Source organism: Mastigoproctus giganteus, chromosome 4, assembly GCF_048544385.1.
Source record: "Mastigoproctus giganteus isolate SK-2022 chromosome 4, ASM4854438v1, whole genome shotgun sequence".
Taxonomy (NCBI): Eukaryota; Metazoa; Arthropoda; class Arachnida; order Uropygi; family Thelyphonidae; genus Mastigoproctus; species Mastigoproctus giganteus.
In genome coordinates this window covers 97,885,760-97,912,408 of record NC_143578.1, presented here as the reverse complement: position 1 = coordinate 97,912,408, position 26,649 = coordinate 97,885,760, and the positions used below count along the sequence as shown (strand labels likewise).

General features: G+C 37.1%; 1 protein-coding gene across 1 annotated transcript; it reads right to left on the bottom strand.

Annotated features, from left to right (window-relative positions):
- Positions 1-20,816: 20,816 nt before the first annotated feature.
- On the bottom strand, positions 20,817-21,880 carry LOC150086933 (uncharacterized). Its single transcript, XM_090371690.1, has one exon. The coding sequence runs from the start codon at positions 21,833-21,835 to the stop codon at positions 21,020-21,022; it is 816 nt and encodes a 271-aa protein (XP_090227816.1). The 5' UTR covers positions 21,836-21,880; the 3' UTR covers positions 20,817-21,019.
- Positions 21,881-26,649: the final 4,769 nt, after the last annotated feature.

Below are 26,649 nucleotides of genomic sequence, written 5' to 3'. Positions count from 1 at the left end.
ATATGTATTTCCTGAAAATTATAATCTACATAAATTCAAGCCTAATGACAACAGGTACCTTCCTGTCTTCCTTACCTTCAGCCCAATAGTACCATGTTTGTGTTTGATACTTAATTATAATAATTAAGTATCACACACAAGGAACATATACTATTAACAAAAAGCCAGATATTCTTTAACAGATTATTACATAACATTTTACAATATATTAAAACAGTTTGAAACCAAAATTATCTCAATAAACTTGATCTGCTCTACTTTAACTGCTATTAAAATATACAATAAAATAGAAGACAAGGGCTGCAAGAGTAGCTCATGGTGTATTGTCAATGATATATAGGAATTTTTCTAACAGGGATAAGGAAGTGATTATTCCCTTGTATAAGGCAATGGTCAGGCCACACCTAGAGTACTGTATACAGGCCTGGAGGCCTCATTTCAAGAAGGATGTAGAGCTGCTGGAATGAGTACAGAGAAGGGCAACAAGATTAGTGAATGGAACAAAGGGGTGCTCTTACGAAGAAAGGCTTAAGTTTTGCAAATTACAGTGTCTGGAGACTAAGCACCAGAGAGATGATCTGATAGAGGTGTATAAAGCCTTGAATGGTTTGAGCATGCTCAATGCTGATGGGATTCTTCCTCTTGCTCAGAATAATCCTACCTGAGAGGGCATAAATTCAAATTGAGGAAAGACAGATGTAGGATAGACGTGCGGAAATTTGCCTTTAGCCAGCGGGTGTTTGGTTGGTGGAACAGACTCCCATCCCTTGTCGTGGAGGTTGATTGCCTAAATAAGTTTAAAGCTCAGCTGGACAGGTATTTCGAACGAACAGAGGGGTGAAGTGGAAGTGGTTATTTTTTATTTATTTTTGGCTGATGCTGTATAAACTTGCTTTCTTGCATCAAATGCCTCTACTAATGCTAAAGTGAAAAAAGTGGGATAAACAACCAACAGAGACAACAATCGTAATGTTGATTTCTAAGTTAAAACGAATTTCCAATGCTTTTTATAAGATAATAGAGCCTTATCCTTGCAGATAATCAAAATTTGTTTTACTGTCAGTACTAAATAACCTCTAAAAATTGTAGGAAAACAATTTAGAATTAAATTTGCAATAACTTCATTGTCTGAGGAATTAAAACTAAATATATAACATAAGTAGAATATGTAAATTAAGAAAATATTAGTAGAATAGTAACCCAGGTAAGAAGTAAATACAAAGACAACCATTATTTCACAATAGCAAAAGTGAAATACATAAAAGAAAAAGTAAATTGAGAATACAGAAACAATCATGTTATCATGGTTGTTTTTTTGTTTCCATTTATAGTGATACTTCATGCAATTTGGCATTGGTGCCATCAAGAGTTACTGTTAAATTTATATTAACTAACATTTATTCTCAATTGTTTTAGAAATACATTCCTTCTACAACCTCATTCTCAATTTAGTTCCCCCTTTCTTTTGTTGCTATAGTTGAATGTTGGTTTCCTTTGTAGTTGGCTTACCTTTCTGCTAGCATTTTCTTAATTTTACATATTCAATCTGCACCATTCTGGAAAGATGTGGTAAGTAATGCTTTGCAGTCACCAATGCATATCTTACTATCTTTTTTTTTTTACCCATTTTCTTTACTATTTATTTAATTAAAATTTATTTTTAATGTGTGTACTAATGGGCGTGGAAATATTCCCCGACTGGTGCAATAAAAATAACACAAAGTGAAGGAGCTCAAAAATGGTTTTAGTTTCATTCAAAGTTACACCATTTGAAAAGTTTCTGAAAAGAATCAGCAAAGGCATCCAAAGAGATGATTGTTCAGTTCAGCAGTTATGTCCTCAACATCCTGAAATCTTTCCTTTCAGAGAAGAAAAACTTTTTTCTTCTTTTTCACGTTGAGAAAGAGTAAGAGGCCTGCTGGTGCTAGATCAGGAGAGTAGAGTGGATGGCTGATCTGTACAATGCCACGTTTCATCAGAAATGTCATCACAACAATTGTGGAATGGGTGAGGCAACAAGAAACAGTTGTCTTTCTCTTGAAATTGCAGCCTCACCCAGGAAATGTTCTTAAATAGGCATAGGACCACCTATAGGTAGAACACAGTATTGACTCACTCCCCTTCAGGTAAAAATTCCTTATGAATCACATTGTTTGTCGAAAAATATGATCAGCATTGTCTTGATCCTGGACTTCTGTTTAAAACTTTTTGGGCTTTGGCAATGATTTTGAAGTCCACTCCAGGCTCTGACGTTTCATCTTTGCATTGTACTGAAACACCCAACACTCATTTCCAGTGATAATACAGTCAAGGAAATTAGAACTGTTTTCTGGACAAAACCTTTACATGAAGACACTCATCATTGCTTCTGTTCATCTGTGAGGGACAAATTTTGCACAGATCTTCCTTTCCCATAAATCATCATGCAATTGATGACTCATCTCCTTGTTTGTATCCAACTCATCAGCCATCGTTCTGAGGGTCAAACGATGTTCTCTTGCCACAATTTTCCGAACTTTAACAACTCTGATTTCGAGAGGTAGTGGATGCCCACTTTTTGGGTAATTGCAAACATCCTCACATCCATCTTTGAACTGTTATACTATTTAAACACACTGATATGGCTTAATGTTCCATTACCATAAACAGTTCTTAACATTTCATATGTTTCTGTTGCATAAGTTTTAAAGCAAAATTTGATATTTGTTTGTTATTCCATTGTAAAATCACTATGTGGAAAGTTAATGCTATTAATGAAACTAGTTGTTACTTGCAACCTGCCAGTCTACCGGGCAATCTCTGTATCACCATCTGTTGGAGGAAATTTGAATTACAAAATACCCAATTCTATTTATTTTCGAACTCATCAAATATGACCACAACAGCACCAGTCTGGGAACTTTATTGCCACACCTTGCGTGCACGTGCATACACACACAATCCTATCTCATCAAGGAACTACAAAATGGCAATGATTTATTGAAGCAGAAGAATATATTTAAATGGTGAGACAATTCAGTGTATTATGCTAGATTAATAATTTAGAATATTTTGTATTTTCTAAATTATTAATCTGACAACCCAGTTATTGTACTTATATGCCTCCAAATATTTTCCATTTGGGAAAATATTTGGAGGGAATGTGAGGGAAGGAGTATGATAAACAGGAAAAAATTATATCATTTACTAAACTGAGACAAGCCACAGGCAAACCTAGTCACGGTACATTTGTTCTAAATACAATGCAAGTATACTTATACATCCCTCTCAGCTTTATCAGCTTAGCATTGGTTACAGCACTAATTTTTTTTTTAAATTACTGCAATTAACAGAATTGTATTTAGCATTAGTAGAGACATGTGATGCAAGAAAGCAAGCTTATGCGGCATCACCCAAAAAAAAAAAAAAAAAAAACCACTCCCATTTCACCCCTCCGTTCGTTCCAAATACCTGTCCAGCTCAGCCTTAAATTTATTTACACTACCAACTTCCACAACAAGGGATGGAAGTCTGTTCCACCAACTACCCGCTGGCTAAAGGCAAATTTCCGCACATCTATCCTACATCTGTCTTTCCTCAATTTCAATTTATGCCCTCTCAGGTGATTATTCTGAGCAAGAGGAAGAATCCCATCAGTATTGAGCATGCTCAAACCATTCAAGGCTTTATACACCTCTATCAGATCACCTCGCCTCCAGACACTGTAATTTGCAAATAAGCCATTCTTCATAAGAGCAATCCTTTGTTCCACTCACTAATGTTGTTGCCCTTTTCTGTACTCGTTCCAGCAACTCTACATCCTTCTTAAAATGAGGCCTCCAGACCTGTATACAGTACTCAAGGTGTGGCCTGACTATTGCCTTATACAAGGGAATAATCACCTCCTTATCCCTGCTAGAAAAAGTCCTGTTATAGCACTGACAAGACACCATGAGCTACTCTTGCACTGTCTGCACTGCTCAGAAAACTTCATATCTGACTGCACAATTATCACCAGCTGCTTTTCTTTCTCTACATAAGTAAAGAAGTGTTGTGCAACACATTTGATACGCTACTCTGGGGTTACTGTTTCCCATATGTAGTACTTTACATTTGTCAATGTTAAACCTCATTTGCCACCTCTCAGCCCATCTGCTCAACCTTTCCAGATTCTGTTGCAGCAGCATACTGTCAGTAGTGTCCTTAACAACCCTGCCAACCTTTGTATCATCTGCAAACTTGGACATTAAGCTTGATAATTAAGCCTTTGTAGATAAATATATATTTCATATATATTTATCTACACAGAGGAAAGGAAGGGTATATTCAAAATTTTGAACTGCTTTGAGAGAGAGAGAATTATAGAAATCCAATTCAGAAGTGCCCATAGAAGTATCTATACAAAAGGTATACAGCCACAACACAACAGAGATGGGTCATTAACTACCCTTTTTTCAGTGGAGTCTATAAGCCCAAGAATATTGCTCCCAGATGTGGGAACAATATTCAATGGTGGAGCAGATTTGAATTTGTTTCCTCTGCATCATTTTTAGATTCATAGGAAGCAATATTCGTGATGTGTTTATGCCAAGAGAGATTAGAAGTCTGGGTAATCCTTAATAGAGATATGTGCTCTTCTCTAGGAATCTAAGAGTCATTGAAGATAAGTATGGGAGCAGAAGAATCCTTTTTGTGAGATATAAGACAGGACTGAAATCAACTAAGTTATCTTTGCCCCACTGGAAAATTACTTGGAGCTCAGCGTTTAAGGAACTGGTAGAGAATATTTGAAGAAAAAACTGAACCTGGGAGAACACCTGCATTAGTGGAAAATTTAGAAGACAGAGAGAGAGCTATCTGTCATCACCCACAGTGAGCAATCAAAAAGAAAACTAGATACCCAATTACAAAAAACAGTTGGCAAAACATAAGATGGAAGCTTATTTTAAGACCTTTTATGCCAAACATGATCAAAGCCTCTGAAATGTTAAGAGCAACTGCTTGAGTTTCACCAAACTTTTCCATAGGTGAGTAATATAAGTCAGTACATCACCAGTGGATTGACACTGACTTAATCCATACTGGCAATCACTGATCAGATAGGTTTCTAGACAGTTTAGGAGTTGGCAGTTAATGGATTTCTCCATTACTTTAGAAAGAGTACAAGTGCAATGGGATGATAACTGGACAAGAGGGATTTCACCTTCTTTAGCAACTGGCTGGATATGAGCAAATTTGCAAGCAGAAGGGAAAACCTGGTAGAATAAGGAAGTGTAAAAAGGCAACACAGAACAGTAGTAAGCTCGGGAGCACAGGTTTTGAAAACAAGTTAAGAAATATCACCAGGGCCAGGAACTTTCTTGGAAGCAAGATTGTTCCAAATTCTGATATCCTTTTGACAAAAGACCACAGGAGGCATTGAAAGAAGTGTACTCAGAATAGTAAGAGATGTTTTAGCATGATCATCAATACAAGAGTTAGAAAAAAGTATGATGCTAGAAGGTTGGCTTTATCTTTAGCAAGAAGTGATAATAGAACCATTAGGTTTTTACAGAGGTGGGAATAGAGATGGTCAAAAGTTGCAGCCAAAAGCTTTGGAAAGAGACCAAAATGCTTGACTACCATTTGGAAAAGAAGTAAGTTTTCTACACTCAGCCTCTTCAAAATCAAGTTTGTACTCATTAATAACTGCTTTACAATTGTTGTGAGCTTTGGTGAAGCCATAAAATGAACCAGGGGATAGGATACAAGCCAATTTCAATATGCAACATTCTTATATTGAACAGCCTTAGCACATTTATTGGGAAGCCAAGATTTCAACAAAGGATGAGATTTTTAAAGTGGAATATGGGAAAAAAGGACCAACAAAAATAATTTCACTGATACAATCTGAGAACATTGACATCAGAAGACTTAAAACAGTAACCCAATAAGGAAAAGAAGAATATAAACTGTGCAGATAATTCTATTTTTCATTCCTGCAATGCCAAATAACACAAGGTATAAAATTCCCAAAAGAGAAAGGCTCCATCGGAGAAGGGACCATCACCAAGTTATGATCTGAGGTGTCTAGAGGACCACTCACCTTGACTATGTACTTAATATTAGTAGCGGCAAATGATGCAAGAAAGCAAGCTTACATAGCATCATCAAAAACAAAAAAAACCTTCCCATTTCACTATTCATTCCCTCCCATAGTTTGCCCGTGCTGTCTAGCTTAAATGAATTCTCCTTGAATTCATTTAAGCTATCCACCTCCATACCAACAGATAGACGTTTGTTCCAGCAATAAAACCACATGCTGGCTAAAGACAAACTTCCGCATTTATTCTGAAACCATCCTTCCTCAATTAGAATTCATGTTTCCCCGTGTGCATAATGCAAGCAAGAGGAAGAATCCCATCAGCATTGAGCTATCTTTATCCATTCAAAGCCATAAACATCTCAATCAGATCTCTTGGCAGGTGCCTCGTGTCCAGACACTGCAGTTAGCAGAACTGAAGTCTTTTTGAAGACCACCCTTCTGTTCCCCTCACCAATCTTGTTGCCCTTGTCTACACCCATTCCAGCAACTCTACATGCTTCCTAAAATGAAGCCTCCAGATCTGTATGCAGTACTCAAGATGTAGCTTGTATAATCATATCCTTATCCCTGCTAGCAAAATTCCTGTATTTCATTTACAAAACCCCATGAGCTGTCCTGGCAGCCTATCAGCATTCTTCAGAGAACTTCATATCTGACTGCACAATTAACCCCAAGCCTTTTCCATTTTCCACTATCTGAGCGTGGTACCACACAGCTGGCACACTACTCTGCAATTACTGCTACACATATATGCAGTATCTTGCATTTGTCAATGTTAAACTTTAATTGCCATTTATTAGCACATGTGTAATTTTTCTAGATTGTGTTGCAGTGGCATACTGTCATTAACCACCAAGCCAACTTTTGTATAATAAACTGCAAACTAGAACATTTAGCCTGAAATGCTTTCATCAATATCATTATTTTGCATCTACATTCACACATGAGAAAGGCTGTAGGGAAGTGGAGGGCAAAAGCCTATCAAACTCTGGCAGGGAGCTAAATGATTTTGTAACACCTGAGAGCAAAGTGGAGGAGATCTATCCAGTTTTATTAAAGGAAGCAGCAAAGGAGTAAACAAACCCTTAACCATAATTTCTTCTTTGGACTCAGGGGAGGTCCCCATTGACTGGAGATGTGCAAATGTGTCCCCAATTCACAAAGGGGAATCAGAGTAACACAAGCTGTTGTTTGTTATTTGGTTTTAAGGAGCATTAGCAACTAAGGCCATACTGCTCCGGGATATGCAGTGGTCATTCCCTGACCTTTCCGCATCCTCCGTATTTGGGTGACAGGCTCAAACCCTGGTAGAGTAACACAAGTAATCAGTGGCATATCCAGGTATCACTGTAGGGGGGGGGCATGGCAACCAGGTCCGGGTATCATTGTGAGGGGAGGCACGGCAACCAGGTGTCTGATTTTTTTTAGAACACCACATGAACATTCTTTTTCTATAATTTAAAATTTTTGGTTAAGGTGGGGGAGCATATGCCCATCCCTGAATATGCTCCTGCGAGTAATTACAGACCTATTACTTTAACTTCTGTTCCACAGAAAATAATGGAGTCATTGGTTAAAGAAACAATGCAAGATCATCTAGACAAGACTACTTATAGTTCAGACACAGCATGGGTTTGTTAAGGGAAAGTCTTGTCTGATAAATCTGATTGGATACTATGTGGCCACAAAGGAACTGGATGCAAAAAATAATTTTGATATCAATTTGGATTTTAGTAAAGCTCTTGATACTGTTGCACATGGAAGACTACTGTACAAATTGGAGTATTTTGGCATTAAGCACAAGTTGCTACAATGGATAAAAGGATGGTCAAGTGGGGGAAGACAGAGAGTGGTAATCAATGGACACTGATCTTTGTGGACTACTGTTATTAGTAAAGTCTCCCAGGGTTCAGTGTTGGGCCAAATGTTTTCTGTATTTATCGATGATATTGATGAAGGTATATCAGGTGATATGAAGGGTGGCAGAGTTGTTAATGACAGTACATTACTGCAACAGGATCTGGAAAAGTTGAGCAGATGGGCTGAGAGGTGGAAGCTGTAGTTTAACATTGACAAATGTAAAGTACAGCATATGGGTAGCAATAACCATAGATTAACATACCAACTGGTATGTTAATCTGCAGTTATTGCTACTGGTAATCTGCGGTTATTCCTACTGGTATATTAATACCAGTTGGTATGTTAACGAGATAGTGGAGAATGAAAAGGACCTGGGGTAATTGTGCAGTCAGATATGAAGTTTTCTGAGCAGTGTAGACAGGCTGCAAGAGTAGCTCATGGTGTCTTGTGAATCATATACAGGAATTTTGCTAGCATAAGGAGGTGATTGTCCTTTTGTATAAGGCAATGGTCAGGCCACACCTTGAGTACTGTATACAGGGCTGGAGGCCAAATTTTAGGAAAGTAGAGCTACTGGAACAAGGGCTTGTTGTTGTTATTTGGTTTTTAGGAGCATTAGTAACTAAGGCCATATTGCTCCAGGAATATGCGGTGGTCATTCCCTGACCTTTCCGCATCCTTTTTATTTGGTGGTGATGGGCTCAAACCCCGGTCTAATCAAGAAGCGTGTGCTACGCACTGCTGCTCCTTCCCACCTGGCTACGGAGGCACCACAGAGAAGGGCAACGAGATTGGTGAGTGGAACAATAGTTGCTGTTACCAAGAAAGGCTTAAGCTCTGCAAACTGCAGCATCTGGAAACTAGGCACTGTGAGATGATCTAACTGATGTGTATAAGGCCTTGGATGGATTGAGCAAGCTCTATGCTGATGGGATTCTTCCTCTTAATCAAATTACTCACCTGAGGGGACAAATTCAAATTGAGGAAAGATAATTGTAGAATAGATGTGCAGAAACTTGCTTTTAGCCAGTGTGTGGTTGATAGTTAGAACAAACTTCCATCTGCTGTAGTGGAGGTCAACAACTTACAACAGAACTAGACCAATATTTGGAATAAATGAATAGGTGAAATGGGAAGGGGTTTTTTTTGGCTAATGCTATATAAGTTTGCTTTCTTGCATCATATGCCTCTACTAATGCTAATTAATAAATCACACTGCTTCAATCTGTACACTATGAAATTCAAGGTGTAGGATATCAAAATTATTTTTTTGCATCTGGTTCCTTTAACACTCATGCATTAAGAATCTGCAGATAAAGGAACCACTAGGCGGCAGTGATAGTGTGCTCAAATGGGATTTACTCAAAGAAGTAACTACCATTAGGAGTAAAGGAAAGAGTTTTTGCTTTCGTAAGGTGACTACGGAGGTCTGAGACAGTATTTAAATTCTATATGTTGGGACCAACTGATGATGTTACCGACAGCAAATTCAAAATGGGAAGCATTCAAAGAATTAATCTTGGAAGCTACTAGATTTTACATACCAAGTAAGAAATATTGTTCAAGGTTTAGGCCTAAATGGAGGTCAGATGAACTAATGAGACATATGGCAGAGAAGAAAGATGCACGGGATACATTAAAGAGTGACATGGATGCCTATGATAGACATAAGCTGGTCTGTAACCAAGTCACAAAGGAGGTTAGGCAGATTATGAGAAATCTTTGGCAACGAAAAACAGCAAAGAGTTCTTCACCTATGTAAACTGTAGAAGGAAGGGGATGAATTAGATTGGTCCACTGGATATCGGTGGTTCAACTGTTGATGATCCCACTCAGGTAGCTAACAAACTAAATGAGTATTTTGCATCTACATTCACACATGGAGTTATTCAGCGAGGGGAATGGCAGAGGTGAACTAAACTCTGGCAGTGAGCTAGATGATTTTGTAATAACTGAGAGGAAAGTGGAGGAGAAATTGTTGAAGATAAACATAAGAGAGGTGCCTGGGATCTATCCAGTTATATTAAAGGAGGCAGAAAAGGAAGTAAGCAAACCTTTAGCCATAATTATGAGAGCTTCCTTGAACTCAGGAGAGGTATCCATGGACTGGAAATGTGACTCCAATTCACATAGGAGGATCAAAGGGCAACATAAGTAATCATAGACCTGTTAGTTTAACTTCTGTTCCATGGAAATTAATGGAGGCACTGGTTAAAGAAGCACTGCAGGATCATCTAGACAAGGCTTCAGTTATAGCTTGGACACGGCACAGTTTTGTTAAGGGGAAGTCTTGTCTGACCAATCTGATTGGATACTATGATGTGGTCACAAAGCAACTGAATGCAGGGAATAACTCTAATATCATATATTTGGATCTTAGAAAGACTTTTGATACTGTTGCATTTGGAAGACTGCTGCATAAATTGGAGGCAAATTGCTGCTATGGATAAAGGGATGGTTGAGTGGGGGGAAGACAGAGTGGTAATCAATACACACTGCTCTTCGTGGACTAATGTTATTAGTGGAGTCCCTCAGGATTCAGTGTTGGGTGCATTGTTGTTTTCTGTATTTATAAATGCTATTGATGATGGTACATCTGGCTTAATGTCCAAGTTGGCAGACGATACGAAGGTTGGCAGGATTATTAATGACACTAATGACAGTACACTGCTGCAACAGGATCTAGAAAAGTTGAGCAGATGGGCTGAGAGTTGGCAAATGAAGTTTAACTTTGACAAATGTAAATTATTGCATATGGGAAGCAGTAACCCTAGAGTAATGTATCAACTCTGTGGTAATATACTGACAGTGGTAGAAAATGAAAAAGACCTGGGGGTAATTGTGCAGGCAGATATGAAGTTTTCTGAGCAGTGCGGACAGTCTGCATGTGGTTGTAGCTCGTGGTTGGTGTCTTGTCAATAATATACAGAAATGTTTCTAGCAGGGAAAAGGAGGTGATTATCCCCTTGTATACGGCAATGGTCAGGCCACACCTCGAGTACTGTATACAGGTCTGGAGGCCTCATTTTAAAAAGGATGTAGAGCTGTTGGATTGAGTACAGAGAAGGGCAACAAGATTAGTGAATGGAACAAATGGTTGCTCTTACAAAGAAAGGTTAAGTTTTGCAGATTAAAGTGCTTAGAGACTAGGCACCTGTGAGGTGATCTGATTGAGGTGTATAAAGCCTTGAATGGTTTGAGCATGCTCAATGCTGATGGGATTGTTCCTCTTGCTCAGAATAATCACCTGAGAGAGGGCATAAATTCAAATTGAGGAAAGACAGTTGTAGGATAGATGTGCAGAAGTTTGCCTTTAGCCCATGGGTAGTTGATTGGTGGAACAGACTGCCATCTTTTGTTGTGGAAGTTGATAGCATAAATAAATTTAAGGCTGAGCTGGACAGGTATTTTGAACGAACGGAGGGGTGAAATCGGAGTTTTTTTTTTTGGGTGATGCTGCATAAGCTTGCTTTCTTGCATTGTATGCCTCTAGTGATGCTAATAGTATCCAATCAAGTTGGTTACACAAGATCTTCCCTTAAGAAACCCACGCTGTGACTGAAGTTAAACTTCATTCCTGTCTAGATGGTCTTGCATTACTTCTTTAACCAGTGGCTTCATTATTTTCCTTGGAACAGAAGTTAAGCTAGCAGGTCTGTAATTGCTCGTGCTGGCCTTTGTGGACTGGGGATACATTCGCACATCTGCAGTCTGTGGAGCCTTCTGCTGAATCCAAAGATGCTCTCATAATTATGGCTAACTGTTTACTTACCTCCCACCCTTAATATTACTGGATAGACCTCATCTAACCCAAGTGCATTTTTTATGTTTAACTTCAACAGTTTTTCTTCCACTTTCCTCAGTTATGATAAAATCATTTAGCTCCCTGTTAGAGTTTGATAAACTTCTGGCATCCACTTCACTAAAGAATTCTTCATGTGTGAATGTAGATTCAAAATACTTATTCAGTGTGTCAGGTTACCTGAGCAGGATCATCAATATCAAGCAGACAAATGTATTTCATCACTTTCCTTCTAGTGTTTACCTAATTAAAGAAGTCTTTGCTCTTTTTATTTGCATTCTTTTCCAAAGACTTCTTGTAATCTGCCTTCACTTGCCTAACCTCCTCTTTGACTTTATTACAGATTAGTTTATATCTACTATGACACCTGATAATTTATATGCATCCCATGGATTTTTCTTCTCTGCCACAAGTCTCATTAGTTCATCTGACATCCATTTAGGTCTAAGCCTTAAATAGTATTTCCTAGTTGGTATGAAAAGCCTAGTAGCTTCTATGTTTTGTCCTCGAATGCTTTATATTCAGAATTGATAACATTATCAGTTGGTCCCACCGCATAGAATTTACAAACTGTCTGAGACCACTGTAATCACCTTTATGAAAGCAAAACCCCTTCCCTTTACCTTGATAGTAGTTACATCCTTAAGTAAATCTCTCATCAATGCATTCTGATCACTGCCACCTAATGGTTCTTTTATCTGCAAATTCCTTATGCATGAATTATCACATGAACAATCTGTGTGAATTGATTGGTAATTGCAAAAGCCTCAGCATCTCGACCAGCTGGGTCCATGTGACTAGAAAAGGGAAGCCAGTTGAGATTTAAACTGAGACCATCTATACTTGTGAAATGGAAGAGTAAATGTTTTCGAATTTAGATCTTTTTGCAGATAAGTTTGTTCTATTAGTTGACTATTCATGATGTATTCAGTAGTAAGAACAAATCCAAATCTCAGTGTTTAATCTAAACTGTAAATGGTGTACACTCTTCAACAGGTGTGTTTAGCTATACAAGCATAGTTATGTGCTACATCTCCTTGTGTTTATAACTATTGTCCCACCCAATAAAATTTCAAAGTTAAAATTTTTTTTTCCCAAATAAAAGCAGTTCGAATTCACTTCAGAAGTACTCTGGTGGCATTTTTAGGCTAAACAAGGGGTGGGAAATGATTTTCCCATTGAGAAAAAAGAAGTTCATTAAAAAAAAATTTAAATGGTGATATAGCATCCAGTTTTAACATCAAATTCATCAGAAAATCCCAGCCAAAACCAATTACAAATTCACAATACCACCATTTATAAAAATGTGCAGAACATATCTTCAGATAATTTTTTAGTTTTCACACTGTCATAAAAATTGCTGCATAACGGTCAGCTGTTAATCATCATTACACATTTGATAACAAATCACATAAAACACAAATTTCAAAATACTTTGTGCTTGAAGATATAAAGACTAATTTTAAAATAACAGTTTAAAAAAACAATTACTAAGTACGCTGGTGATCTGGCACCTGCATTTGTGTTCTGTGTGTCTACACATACAGGACAAAACAAATAACATATACATTGAATTATGACTACCCCATCCATAATAGACTATGCCTCATAGCATGCAGTTTAAAAAGTCAAACAGCTTCATATGCTAGAGCAGTGGTAATTTTCATCTGGTTGTGCAAGCCAAAGTGAAAAAGTAGCAATTATGAGATGTAGTAAAGACATCATGGAGCTTCAAAATAGCATAATTGTAGGAGTTTGTGTGTTGCATGCTTCCTGCTACCGAAAAAATGTAAAGGATTATGCAAGGATGACGTCTGGGGAGAGCAAAAGTGCAGCACGTTGTACAGGCTCAATGACAGGTCACTGTGCAACAGCTGACATTGCAATACAATATCCCAAATGATGTGCCGCACACTCAGATGTACTCATGGGGTTTCACAGCAAACGAAACAAGAGATACCCTCTCTTCACTGATAATTATCATCGATAGTGAATGCTGTAGTGTCAACAACATTCTGGTTGGCCAATGGAAACAAGTGTTCTGGTTTGATGAGTCCAAATATATGGTAAAACATGCCAACAGATGCCTTCTGTGTGTGGCACAAACAACAGAAATCCATCGTGTATGGTGCCCATTATCTAGGCATGTGACGGTGGTTGCTTAATATGGGGCATATTTTGCTGGCAAGAACTAGGACCCCTGGTGGATATGGACCAATGTTTCACTGGTGAGGCCTACTGGCAGCTCTTAGGAGATAATATGCATCCTGCCACGAGGTATTTTTTCCCAAACGGAATCTTCCAAGATGATAATGAGCTGTGACATCGGGCGGTTCAAGGAACATAGTGAAGATATCATCCATCTTCATTGGATTACAAATTTGCCTGACACCAATTCAATTGAACACATGTGGGATGTTTTGGAATGGGAAGTGAGGCACATGGACACATAACTGTCATCTGTTCTGACACTGTGGAAAGCCTTGCAGGAAGCACGGACTGCAAACACTTACTGATGTCTTCAGACGTATTGTGGAATCAATGCCTAAGCGAAAAGCAGCTGTTATCAGTGTGAATGTGGCCGAACACAGTATTATGTAGGTGGGTATAATTCAATGATCATTGAAAATATATATGTTATTATAAAATACATATATTATCATTATTTCCACATATACATATAGTAGTATGTAATAATATAATTTTGGCAGCTATTAATATCAACTTAGATTTAAAAATATATATGACTATCCAGCAATAAAATCTATATTAAGCTAAATGATAAATGGGATGAATTCAGCTTTAATGTTATTAAACTTACAAATTGTGAGTCAAATATACTAAAAAGGTACAGAAAAGTGATTAGAACCCAAACACAGGCCAATACACATTAGCAGCACCCTCAAACATATGATTAGCATATTAAATAGAGGGGGGGAGGGAATAAGGAATTCTTCACATATATAAATGCCAAGAAGAGCAGGACAAACCAGATCAGACCTTTACTTAAGGGAAAGGAGATAGTATTAAATACACCAGCTGCCGTCGCAGATGAACTCAACAGTTATTTTGCATAGATATTTACAAATGAAAAACCTTTTGTGGCAATGGGAAATTGTGGGACAAAGTTGAAAAATATGTAATTAATGATATTGAAATTTCGCAAGATTATTTAATGAAAAAACTTTCGAGCCTACAGGCCAGTAAGGCTCCTGGGAATTGATGGAATATACTCTATTCCTTAAAGGAGATGGCAAGTGAGTGCATTGAACCATTGAGGCTAATTATGCGAGCATCACTAGACTCTGGGGAGATTCCCTTGGATTGGAAAAGTGCCAATGTATCTCCCATACATAAGGGTGGCTCTAACAGTGAAGTGGGAAATTATCGACCTGTCAGTCTGACTTCAGTGGTAGGAAAAATCATGGAGGCAATGATCAAGGGTGGAATTCAGGATCATTTGGATCAAATTGAAATTCTCAAGGATACTCAGCATGGTTTTGTAAAGGGAAAATCATGTTTAACAAACCTGGTTCACTATCTTGAAAGGGTCACTCACAAGCTGGATTTAGGGAATAATTTCGACATTGTTTATTTAGATTTCAGCAAAGCTTTTGACTCAGTCCCACATGAGGGGAAAATCCTTAGATGGATAGCAGGATGGCTTCAGGGCAGGAGGCAGAGGGTTGTGATAAATGGCTATTCCTCAGATTGGGTTGATGTAAGAAGTGGGGTTCCTCAAGGATCAGTATTAGGACCACTGTTGTTTTTAATTTTCATAAACGACATCAATGAAGGGATAGAGGGCGTGATGTCTAAATTTGCAGATGATGTTAAAATTGGTAGAGTAGTTAATGATCACTGTCAAGCTGAGCTTCTTCAGAGAGACCTAGATAGACTTCAGAAATGGTCAGAAAATGGCAGCTATGCTTTAATCCAACAAAGTATAAGGTATTACACCTGGGAAACAGTAATCCCAAAATAACTTATTCACTTGGTGGAGTTCAATTAAACCCAGTACTGGAGGAAAGGGACTTGGGTGTTACGATACAGTCAGACATGAAATTCTCTGACCATTGTAAACAGATAGCCAGGAAGGCCCATGGTGTCCTATCGATGATCTATCGAACTTTTGCAAGAAGACATAGGGACGTGATAATCCTATTATATAAGGCTTTTGTTAGACCACACTTGGAATACTGTGTTCAAGTATGGAGACTGCACCTAAAGAAAGACATTGAGCTTCTTGAAAGGGTGCAAAAACGGTTAACTCGCCCAGTGAGATTGGCAAAAGGGCGTCCTTATGAAGAAAGACTTCGAATATGTGGGTTGCAGAGTTTGGAAACTAGACACCTTAGCATTAGCATTAGAAGAGGCATACGATGCAAGAAAGCAAGCTTATGCAGCATCAGCCAGAAAAAAAACAAAATAACCTTCCACTTCACCCCTCCGTTTGTTCGAAATACCTGTCCAGCTGAGCCTTAAATTTATTTAGGCTATCAACTTCCACAACAAGGGATGGAAGTCTGTTCCACCAACCAACTACCCGCTGGCTAAAGACAAATTTCCAGACATCTATCCTACATCTGTCTTTCCTCAATTTGAATTTATGCCCTCTCAGGTGATTATTCTGAGCAAGAGGCAGAATCCCATCACCATTGAGCATGCTCAAACCATTCAAGGCTTTATACACCTCTATCAGATCACCTCGCCGGTGCTTAGTCTCCAGACACTGTAATTTGCAAAACTTAAGCCTTTCTTCGTAAGAGCAACCCTTTGTTCCATTCACTAACCTTGTTGCCCTTCTCTGTACTCGTTCCAGCAGCTCTACATCCTTCTTGAAATGAGGTCTCCAGACCTGTATACAGTACTCAAGGTGTGGCTTGACCATTGCCTTATACAAGGGAATAATCACCTCCTTATCCCTGCTAGAAAAATTCCTGTATATCATTGATAAGACACCATGAGCTACTCTTGCAGCCCATCTGCACTGCTCAGAGAACTTCATATCTGCCTGCACAATTACCCCCAGGTCCTTTTCATTCTCTACCACTGTCAGTGTAGTACCACAGAGTTGATACGTTGCTGCTTCCCATATGTAGTACTTTACATTTGTCAATGTTAAACTTCATTTGCCACCTCTCAACATTTCCAGATCATGTTGCAGCAGCATAGCGTCAGTAGTGTCCTTAACAACCCTGCCAACCTTTGTATCGTTTGCAAACTTGGACATTAAGCTTGATATACCATCATCAATATTATTTATAAATACAGAAAACAATAATGGATCTAACACTGAACCCTGAGGGACTCCACTAATAATATTAGTCCACGATGAGCAGTGTCCATTGATTACCAGTCTGTCTTCTCCCCCTCAACCATCCCTTTATCCACAGCAGCAATTTGCCTCCAATGCCACACTGCTCCAATTTGTGCAGCAGTCTTCCGTGTGCAACAGTATCAAAAGCCTTTCTAAGATCCAAGTATGTAATATCAAAGTTATTCCCTGCATCATAGTATCCAATCAAATTGGTCAGGCAAGACTTCCCCTTAACAAAACCATGCTGTGTCAGAGCTATAACTGAAGTCTTGTCTAGATGATTCTGCGGTGCTTCTTTAACCAGTGCCTCCATTAATTTTCCTGGAACAGAAGTTAAACTCACAGGTCTATAATTACTTGTGTCAGCCTTTGATCCTCCTTTGTGAATTGGGGTTACATTTGCACATCTCCAGTCTATGGGTACTTAGCCTGAGTCCAAGGAAGCTCTCATAATTATGGCTAAGGGTTTGCTTACTTCCTTTGCTGCCTCCTTTAATATAACTGGATAGATCCCATCCACCCCAGGTGCCTTTCTTGTGTTTATCTTCAACAATTTCTCCTCCACTTTACTCTCAGTTATTACAAGATTATCTAGCTTACTGCCAGAGTTGAATACACCTCTGGCATTCCCCTCGCGAATAACTCCTCATGTGTGAATGTCGATGCAAAATATTCATTTAGTTTGTTAGCTACCTGAGCAGGATCATCAACAGTTGAACCATCGATATCAAGTGGACCAATCTGATTCATCCCCTTCCTTCTAGAGTTTACATAAGAAAAGAACTCTTTTCTGTTTTTCTTTGCATCCTTTGCCAAAGATTTCTCGTAATCTGCCTTCGCCTGCCTAACCTTCTTTGTAACTTGGTTACAGATCAACTTATATCTATCATAGGCTTCTGTGTCACGTGTTAATTTATACGTATCCGAAGCGTTTTTCTTCTCTGCCATATGTCTCCTTAGTTCATCTGACATCCATTTAGGCCTAAACCTTGAACAATATTTCTTAGTTGGTATGTAAAGCCTAGTAGCCTCCAAGATAAGTTTTTTGAATGCTTCCCATTTTGAATTTGCTGTTGGTAACATCGTCAGTTGGTCCCACTGTATAGAATTTAAATACTGTCTCAGACCATCGTAGTCGACTTTACGAAAGCAATAACCCTTCACTTTACCCCTGATGGTAGTTACCTCTTTAAGTAAATCCAACTTCAGCACATAGTGATCACTGACACCTAGTGGTTCCTCTATCTGCAGATTCTTAATGCATGAAGAATCACTACTGATAATCAAATCAAGAGTATTACTCCCTCTAGTTGCCTCCCGAACATGCTGATGTAGAAAACAATCATCCAATAAATCCACAAAAGCCTTGCTAATGTGTGAGTGACCAACCCACAAATTTCAGTCAATATCTGGGAAATTAAAATCCCCCATTATAGAGGAGATTTGATTGAGATGTTTAAGGCTCTGAGAAGCATCAGTAAAATGAATGAGGACGATATTTTCAAGATTATAAATGATGCTAGAACTAAGGGACATAAATTCAAGTTACGGGGGGAAATGTTTAGATTGGACTGCAGGAAGTTTTATTTCAGCCAGCAAGTTATAAATTACTGAAATATGTTGCCTACATGGGTGATAGAGGCTGGCAGTTTGGGGAAATTCAAAGGTCATCCATCTGGAGAGTACCTTCGGGTCAGGGAAGCGCATAGGATGATAGGTTTAATTTCCTTTTCTTTTATTAATTATTATTATTTTTTTATCATTGTTTTATTCGGATTTTTTTTTTGGCTGGTGCAGCATAAGCCATAGGCTTTCTTGCACTATGCAGCCATTACTATTACTAAATAGGTTAAGATTTAAGTTAATAATATAAGATTCATTAACTATCATATGAATGAAGCTTTTAGAGATGCAATAAATAAATGTTACCACTACATTAATCCCAATAGGACCACTGATGGCATTTGCTTATGTGCTTGATTTGATTCACTATGTTAATCTCCCACTGATTTTATTGCACTTGGGCAGGGTTTGATGGCAGATAAAATAGTACTATTTTATGTGCTTTCTCATAATGCCCCTTCCCTGAGTTCATCTGTACTCAAATAGGGTTCACTTTCTAATAACACTGTAACCAGGAACTCCTCTTCCTCATTTTTACTTTATAAATTTCCACAATAAATCTACCAATACTCTTTTTGGAATAGCATACCAACAATAATTTTATAACTCTTTTCATTGAGCAAAATGTAACATGAAACTTGGGTTCTTTACACTGGAACAACTGGACTGATGGGCCAATACACTATAACCCATAGTGCTTCCACCCTATCTAAAATTTAAATTAAATTTATCCAAATTGCTGCATAAAATTATAAATTTGATAGTATGTAACAGAGCTATAAGGATCAATACGTTCTACGTTGATATCAATATTGGCAGAAGAGTAATAGAAGTTTACCTCAATCTGATACGTAGAATACTTATGCTCTCCAGAAATTAAAATGAATAAATGACTGCTTATACTTAATGATGCAATTGCACTAACTTGTACGTCAATGAATAAATGATTAACACAAAATGATTACAGTAAAAAATCAATTGAAAACAATTAAAGAATTCATTTAAAAAGTTTAACATTAGCATTTGATGCAAGAAAGCAAGCTTATGCAGCATCAGCCAAAAAAAAAAAAAAAAAAAACCACTTCCACTTCACCCTTCTGGAATACCATCTTCGTTAGAAATACCTGTCCAGCTGAGCCTTAAATTTATTTAGGCTATCAACTTCCACGACAAGGGATGGAAGTCTGTTCCACCAACCAACTACACAATTAACGTAAATTGTGAAAAATGATTTTCATTAAACTTTTTTTTAAATTAATTTTTTAATCGCTTTTTGAATTGTTTTCAATTGATTTTTTACTGTAATCATTTTGTGTTAATCTTTTATTTGTTTTAATTTCTGGAGAGTATCATATGGAAGTGTTCTATGTATCATATTGAGGTAAACTTCTGTTATTCTTCTACAAATAAAATTATAAGAAATAGATTAATAATATTCAAGTGATTTCCTCAGTACATTATACCGTAGTTTAAATAGGTGATCTTACCAAGTATTTGTTGGCTGCAATATTCTGAAAGGTCTTACCAGTCCTTGCAGAATAATTAACATCAAATATTAGTATTAATTATTCATTACATTTACAATTTTATTATTTTTATGTCTGGTTCTTGATCACACCTTATTGACAGCATTTTATTTACCCCTCATTCAGATAGCCTTTTTGAATATCTAGCTTAATAAGTCTCTTTTTATATCTGATATATATACCTGTCGGGTTTTGCATTTCATTCCCAATTTATTGTTAATTAAAATGACATTGCTATCAATTACAATTTAGTTATTAATTAGCTCTCAAATTGACAATATTTTGCACTATTAATATCCAAATATCATATAATTTATTAGTTAAACCGATAATTGAATAACTTTGTCAAGTAATGTCCATATAAGATTTATTAATTACTTTTATTTTATTAGATTTTCTATTGTAATTAATATATTAGGCATTAGATTAACATGTGGATAGGTATAAAATAGCTAATAATGTGCCTAGCAGCCATTATGTCAGTAATTAGTATAAACTGGCAAAAATCCACCTGAAATGCAACTATGATTTCATGCTAAATCAGACATTTCTAAAATGTATATCCTCTAAATTATTGCATGTGTGTGTGTATGCATACTAGTAACCTAAGTAGGCAAAACCTTGGGATATCAGAAAGATTTACTGACTCTACAATAATATAAATAAAACAATGTACACATGTTTATGTCTGGGCATCACATTATACAATTACTGCATTTGTTATAACAAATGCACCGAATGAAATGAACATCCATGGGTAATATTAGAACAAAAAACAAAAGTGAAATGAATCACTGATGATATTAAAATAGTTTGCAAAACGGTTAGTCATCTGCAACATTTTCATCTTGTGAATTTTCATCACTTGTTGATCCACTACAATCTTCACTGCCATTCTGGCGAGCTCGTTTCAGATGCTTATTGTGATGTCGTAGTTCAGCATTTTCTTCTTGTAAATGCAAAAGTTGTTTCTGAAGTTCTGCTAATGGATCACAAAGTGCAAACTCTTTTTGGATTTCACGAACACGGCGTTCGAGTTTTGTATATATTCCAACAAGTTCATCGTGAGGACACTCCATCAGTTCTTCAAATCGTGCACCACTATACGCCAATTCAAAATCTCTGGCATAAAAGGCAGTCACATCTGAATCATGTGGTGATATATATTCATAATCTATATCTCTGAAAGCTGCATCTTCTCCATAGCTACCTACATTTTTTTTAATACTTTCATCTGTATCTTGTTCATCTTCTTCACTGTGAGGATTAGGACTCTCAAAACTGAAATACAAACGAGAATTTTCATGATCATCGATTATGAACTGTGTAGAATTGAATGGAGCTCTGGGAACTTGTAATGGCCTTATAAGCACAGAGACACCTTTCTTTTTTTTGATTGGGGTTGATGTTACTTTAAAATGCCGAGTTTCTGGTTCTGCTTGCTTGTCACTTTGGGTTGAAAAAGTACAGTTATCATCACTTGTTAAATCAGGCTGCTGGTAAGAGTCCTTGTGATCATCTTCACTCTTTGGCTGGCTAGACAGTTCACTGTCTGTTCTAAATTTTCGTTTCTTGCCCCTTCGGGTTCTTTTGTGTTTTTGACCTGAACCCATACCATTATCTTTTGTATCACTGCTCATGTCACCAATTCTTCTTTAAAAGTTTGACTTATAATATTAAAAAAAAAAAAAAAAAAAAACACACACCTGTATCCACTGGCTGAACTTACAGTATAGATATATAAACAAATGTCTATGTATTACACTTACACAATGCACATATTATATGTAAGTGTAATCTTGACATGTCAAAATCAATATTCTTGTTAAAGACTTCGGTTCAAAACTTCAGGTAGAGGCTAGTTCTTTTGGTAATTTAGTAACATTACCTGTAAAAAAGAAAAAAAAAAAAAAAGTAAGGCAAATAAACTTAAACATTTGTAGTGGGTAAAGTAATAAGTATAGAATTACTCTATTTGTAGGGTTGAGATATAATGTGTGCTTGTGTAGAAGCTTTAAACATGACATAAAGCTTTTTCCTCAATTATCAAAAATAATTGAGGAAAAACAAAAGGAACTTTTAAGCTATGATTCAGTGCAGTATTGTTGACATTAACAGCAAATGCATGCAATTCACACACAACTCATGTATGAGTATGACAGCATGAATGCAGATTAGTATGGAAGAAAAACATTGATATTGTAAGTTTTTTACAAGGTCAGATGGCCTAAGTTTTGAAAGAGATACACTAAGATATTGTTGATAATGTTGAGATATTGTTAAGATAATGTTGATAAAAATTTAGCTTTCCTATCCAAGGATAGAACTTTAACAGTAATATACTGTTAGTGTGAAGGTACAAAGAACTAAATGCTTTTGAATAATAGCATTCATCATGAACATTACCAAAAAGATAGTTCAACTCCTAATGTGAAATTATTACCTTTTTATTAACATATTACTAGAATGAAGGTTTTCCAAGCTCTTTAAAGTTAAAAAGAACCAAGGATAGGAGTAATTTATTTATCATTATTTTTCAATAAATTTGAGCTGGATTATAGTATTCTCCTAAGGAGAAGAAACATACCACTCAGGTTGTTCGGTAAAAAAAGGCATATTTAAAATGTTGTTTTTGTATGTTCTGAAACATTAATTATAATAATAATAATAATAATAAAAAAAAAAAACCCTCTCTCATCTAACAAAAAAAAGCAAAACAGCTTCCATTTTACATGTTGCTGATTTTGGCCCTCATACCACAAGTGGCTCACAGGATTTATCAACAACACTTCCCAGATAGACGATTGCCTCACCATGCAAAATTTGCTATGATACACCAAAGACTGCGGGATAGTGGCTCATTCGGTGTGGATATGCACAATACTGGATGTCAACGCACTGCTAAGGCACCCCGGTTTGAGGAACACATTCTGCAGATCTTCGCTAATGCTCCTACCAGCACAAGAGCCGTTGCACACCGATTGGGTGCGAAGCATCGTTTGGTGTGGGATGTGGTGCATGAAACAGGACTACATCCTTTCTGATGCCAGAAAGTGTATGCACTAGAACCTGCTGACTTTGCCCACTGTGTCAAGTTCTCCCACTGGTTTTTACAGGAAACAAACTTGCAGCCTGATTTTGCCAATAACGTGCTTTACACTGATGAGGCATGTTTCACCCAAGAGGGACTGTTCAACAGCCGCAACAGTCATGTGTGAACAGAGAATAATCCCCAAGCAATGGTTGAACACGGCTACCAACACAGGTTTAGTGTCAATGTATGGGCTGGCATTGTAGGAAACATTTTAGTTGGACCATACATGTTGTCTACACATTTAGATGGATGCCTCTATTTGCGTTTTCCAGAGCAAATACTTCCAGAGTTGTTGGTTGTTGTTTGGTTTTTAGGAGCATTAGCTACTAAGGCCATATTGCTCCGGGGATACGTGGTGGTCATTCCCTGACCTTTCCTCTGTATTTGGTGGGCACGGGCTTGAACCCCAGTCTAAGCAAGAAGCGTGCGCTACGCACTGCTGCTCCTGCCCACCTGGTACGGAAGCACCCAGAATTGTTGGAGGATGTTCCTCTGATTGTCCAAGCACAAATGTGTTCCAACATGATGGTGCACCACCACATTTTGACAGACGTGTGCATGCACACTTATATACAACCTTTCCAGGCGAATGGATTGGTTGAGGTGGACCTGTAGCCTGGCTAGCAAGGTCGCCCGATCTGACTTGTATGGACTTTTTCTTTTGGGGATTCATGAAGGCTCTTGTGTACGAAACGCCAGTTGACACAGTGGAGGAACTTATAGCACGGATTGTCTTAACAAGTGCAGAGATACATGAAAATTCTAAGAACTTCCAACGCCTACAACATTCAATGAAGCATCGGTGTGAGCGATGCATTGAACATCACGGTCACCAGTTCAAGCACTTCTTATGAATTGTTTTTTCTATTTTGTGTGCAACAGCAAATGATCTGTATGCATTAAATGACATTAAATTACTGAATGTGTTGTTCTGGTTTTTATAACCCTTTAACAGCTTCTGCTGCTATAACGACTCATTTATGACCTATATTTACTTGACAAAAAATATTTCTTTTGGTACCATCTATCACCTGTTCAAGCTTGTCGGTAGAGTTTCTCTGCAGCCTGTATGTATATATATATATATATAAAATAAGTAAGTGAATAAATAAAAGTAGTATAGGTAAGAAAAGTTGAGAGCGAAGGAGAGAGAGATTACAGAAGTACCTGAAAAAAAAAAAAAAAGTGCAAGAAGAAGAAAAAATTATTATGCATATAAAGAAATAAGTCAATAATATATATTAAATATATACATGATTATATTATCACATATCACACAACCTTGGTGTCAGTTTCAAGTGTCAACCACCAGAATTGCCCGACAAAACAATATAGCGTCCTCTGTTTCTGACAAAATACATGCTATGGCAAAATAGGATTATATAAAAAAAAATAGTAAAATAATAATAAAAATGTAAAGTAAAAATATTTTAGGTTATAAGGGAGGATATAAAGACTGCCGGCATGTAATTTAAGGTTGACACAACAGAGGACCCAAAAAAAGAAAATAAAGCTAAAGCAAAAATACTAAAAACAATGTTGCAAGTAGACAAAGGCTATTGTTGGGAGCAGACAAAGGCTACTGTGGAAAGTAAGACAAAGAATATAGAATAGAGTGGATCAAGCCTAATGGTGGAAAGATATATAGATATATAAAAATTATTATGTAGTTGTTTATAAGCAATATTATAGCTTTATGGCTAACTGGAGACAAAATAAAGTAAGTTATAGGATAGTAATAGATACTCCTCCCCTTGCATTACACTAATAGCCAAGAGTGTAGAAAAATGATAGATATAGGTAAGTGAACAGTATATGAATGAAGAATATAAAGTAGTAGCTCAGGTTATCCGGGAGCATGATTCTAGTCTGTACTATATATATTTATATACATAAAAAATAAATTAGAATGATGATTAAAAAAATAATAATAATGGCGGCAGCATGGCAAGACAGAAGAGTGAAAATAGTCAAAATTAAACAATGGTCAAACCAACAGGGAGGGAAGAGAAAAGTAACAAGAGTAAAAATATTGAAGCAGAAACTCTCCAAGGTAATTTAGAAAATCTAAATACAAAGATAATAAAATAATAATCAATTAAATTTTAAATGCCAATTAAATAGAAATTTAATGCCGCCCCTAGTCCAAATTTATGTGAAATATCACCAGCAGAGATGTAAACCAACTACAATAAAATAAACCAAAAATTGACTGACCATTACACCCCATCTTAAGAGGACCACAAGACCAATAATGGTCAGGGAATCTCCGCATTTCAATCGCCGCAAAGGTGAGTCCATAGAAAGATCAGCCCACCACCCGATATTTACTTTACCTTTTTATTATGAAAGATTTAGTTTCAACTATATGTATAAGCATACATATATTAAAGTTATATTAAAGGAGGCGGCAAAGGAAATAAGCAAACCCTTATGAGAGCATCCTTGGACTCAGGGGAAGTCCTCATGGACTGGAGATGTGCAAATGTATCCCCAATTCACAAACAGAGATCTAAGGGTGACAAGTAATTACAGACCAATTAGTTTGACTTCCATTACGGGGAAAATAACGGAGTTACTGGTTAAAGATGCATTGCAGAATCATCTAGAAAAGACTACAGTAATAATTCAGACAGCATAGGTTTGTTAAGGGAAAGTCTTGTCTGACAAATCTGATTGGATACTATGCAGTGTTTACAAAAGGAACTGGATGCAAAAAATAATTTTGATATCATATACTTGGATTTCAGAAAGCTTTTGATACTGTCGCGAATGGAAGACTCTGTACAAATTGGAGCAATATGGTATTAAGGGTAAGTCGTTACAATGGATAAAAGGGCAGTTGAGTAGGAGAAGACAGAGAATGGTAATCAATGAACACTGCTCTTCATGGACTAATGTTATTAGTGGAGTCCCCAGGGTTCAGTGTTAGGCCCACTGTTGTTTTGTATATTTATCAATGATATTGATGAAGGTATATCAGGTTTAATGTTGAAGTTCGCAGGGTTGTTAATGACAGTGTTCTACTGCGACAGGATCTAGAAAATTTGAGAAGATGGGCCAAGAAGTGGCAACTGAAGTTTAACATTGACAAATGCAAAGTACTGCATATGGGTAGAAATAACCCAAGAGAAATGTACCAACTGTGTGGTACTACACTTAGGTTGGTAGAAAATGAAAGTTCTAGGAGTAATTGTGCAGTCAGACATGAAGTTTTCTAAGCAATGCAGACAGGCTGCCAGAGGTCATGGGATATTGTCAATGATATACAGGAATTTTGCTAGTAGGAAAAAGGATTACTTTTGTATAAGGCAATGGTCAGGCCACACCTTGAGTACTGCGTACAGGTCTGGAGGCCTT

Excerpts from the sequence above, each read along its gene's own strand:
- LOC150086933 (XM_090371690.1), bottom strand. The coding sequence starts at position 21,835 with ATGAGCAGTGATACAAAAGATAATGGTATGGGTTCAGGTCAAAAACAC.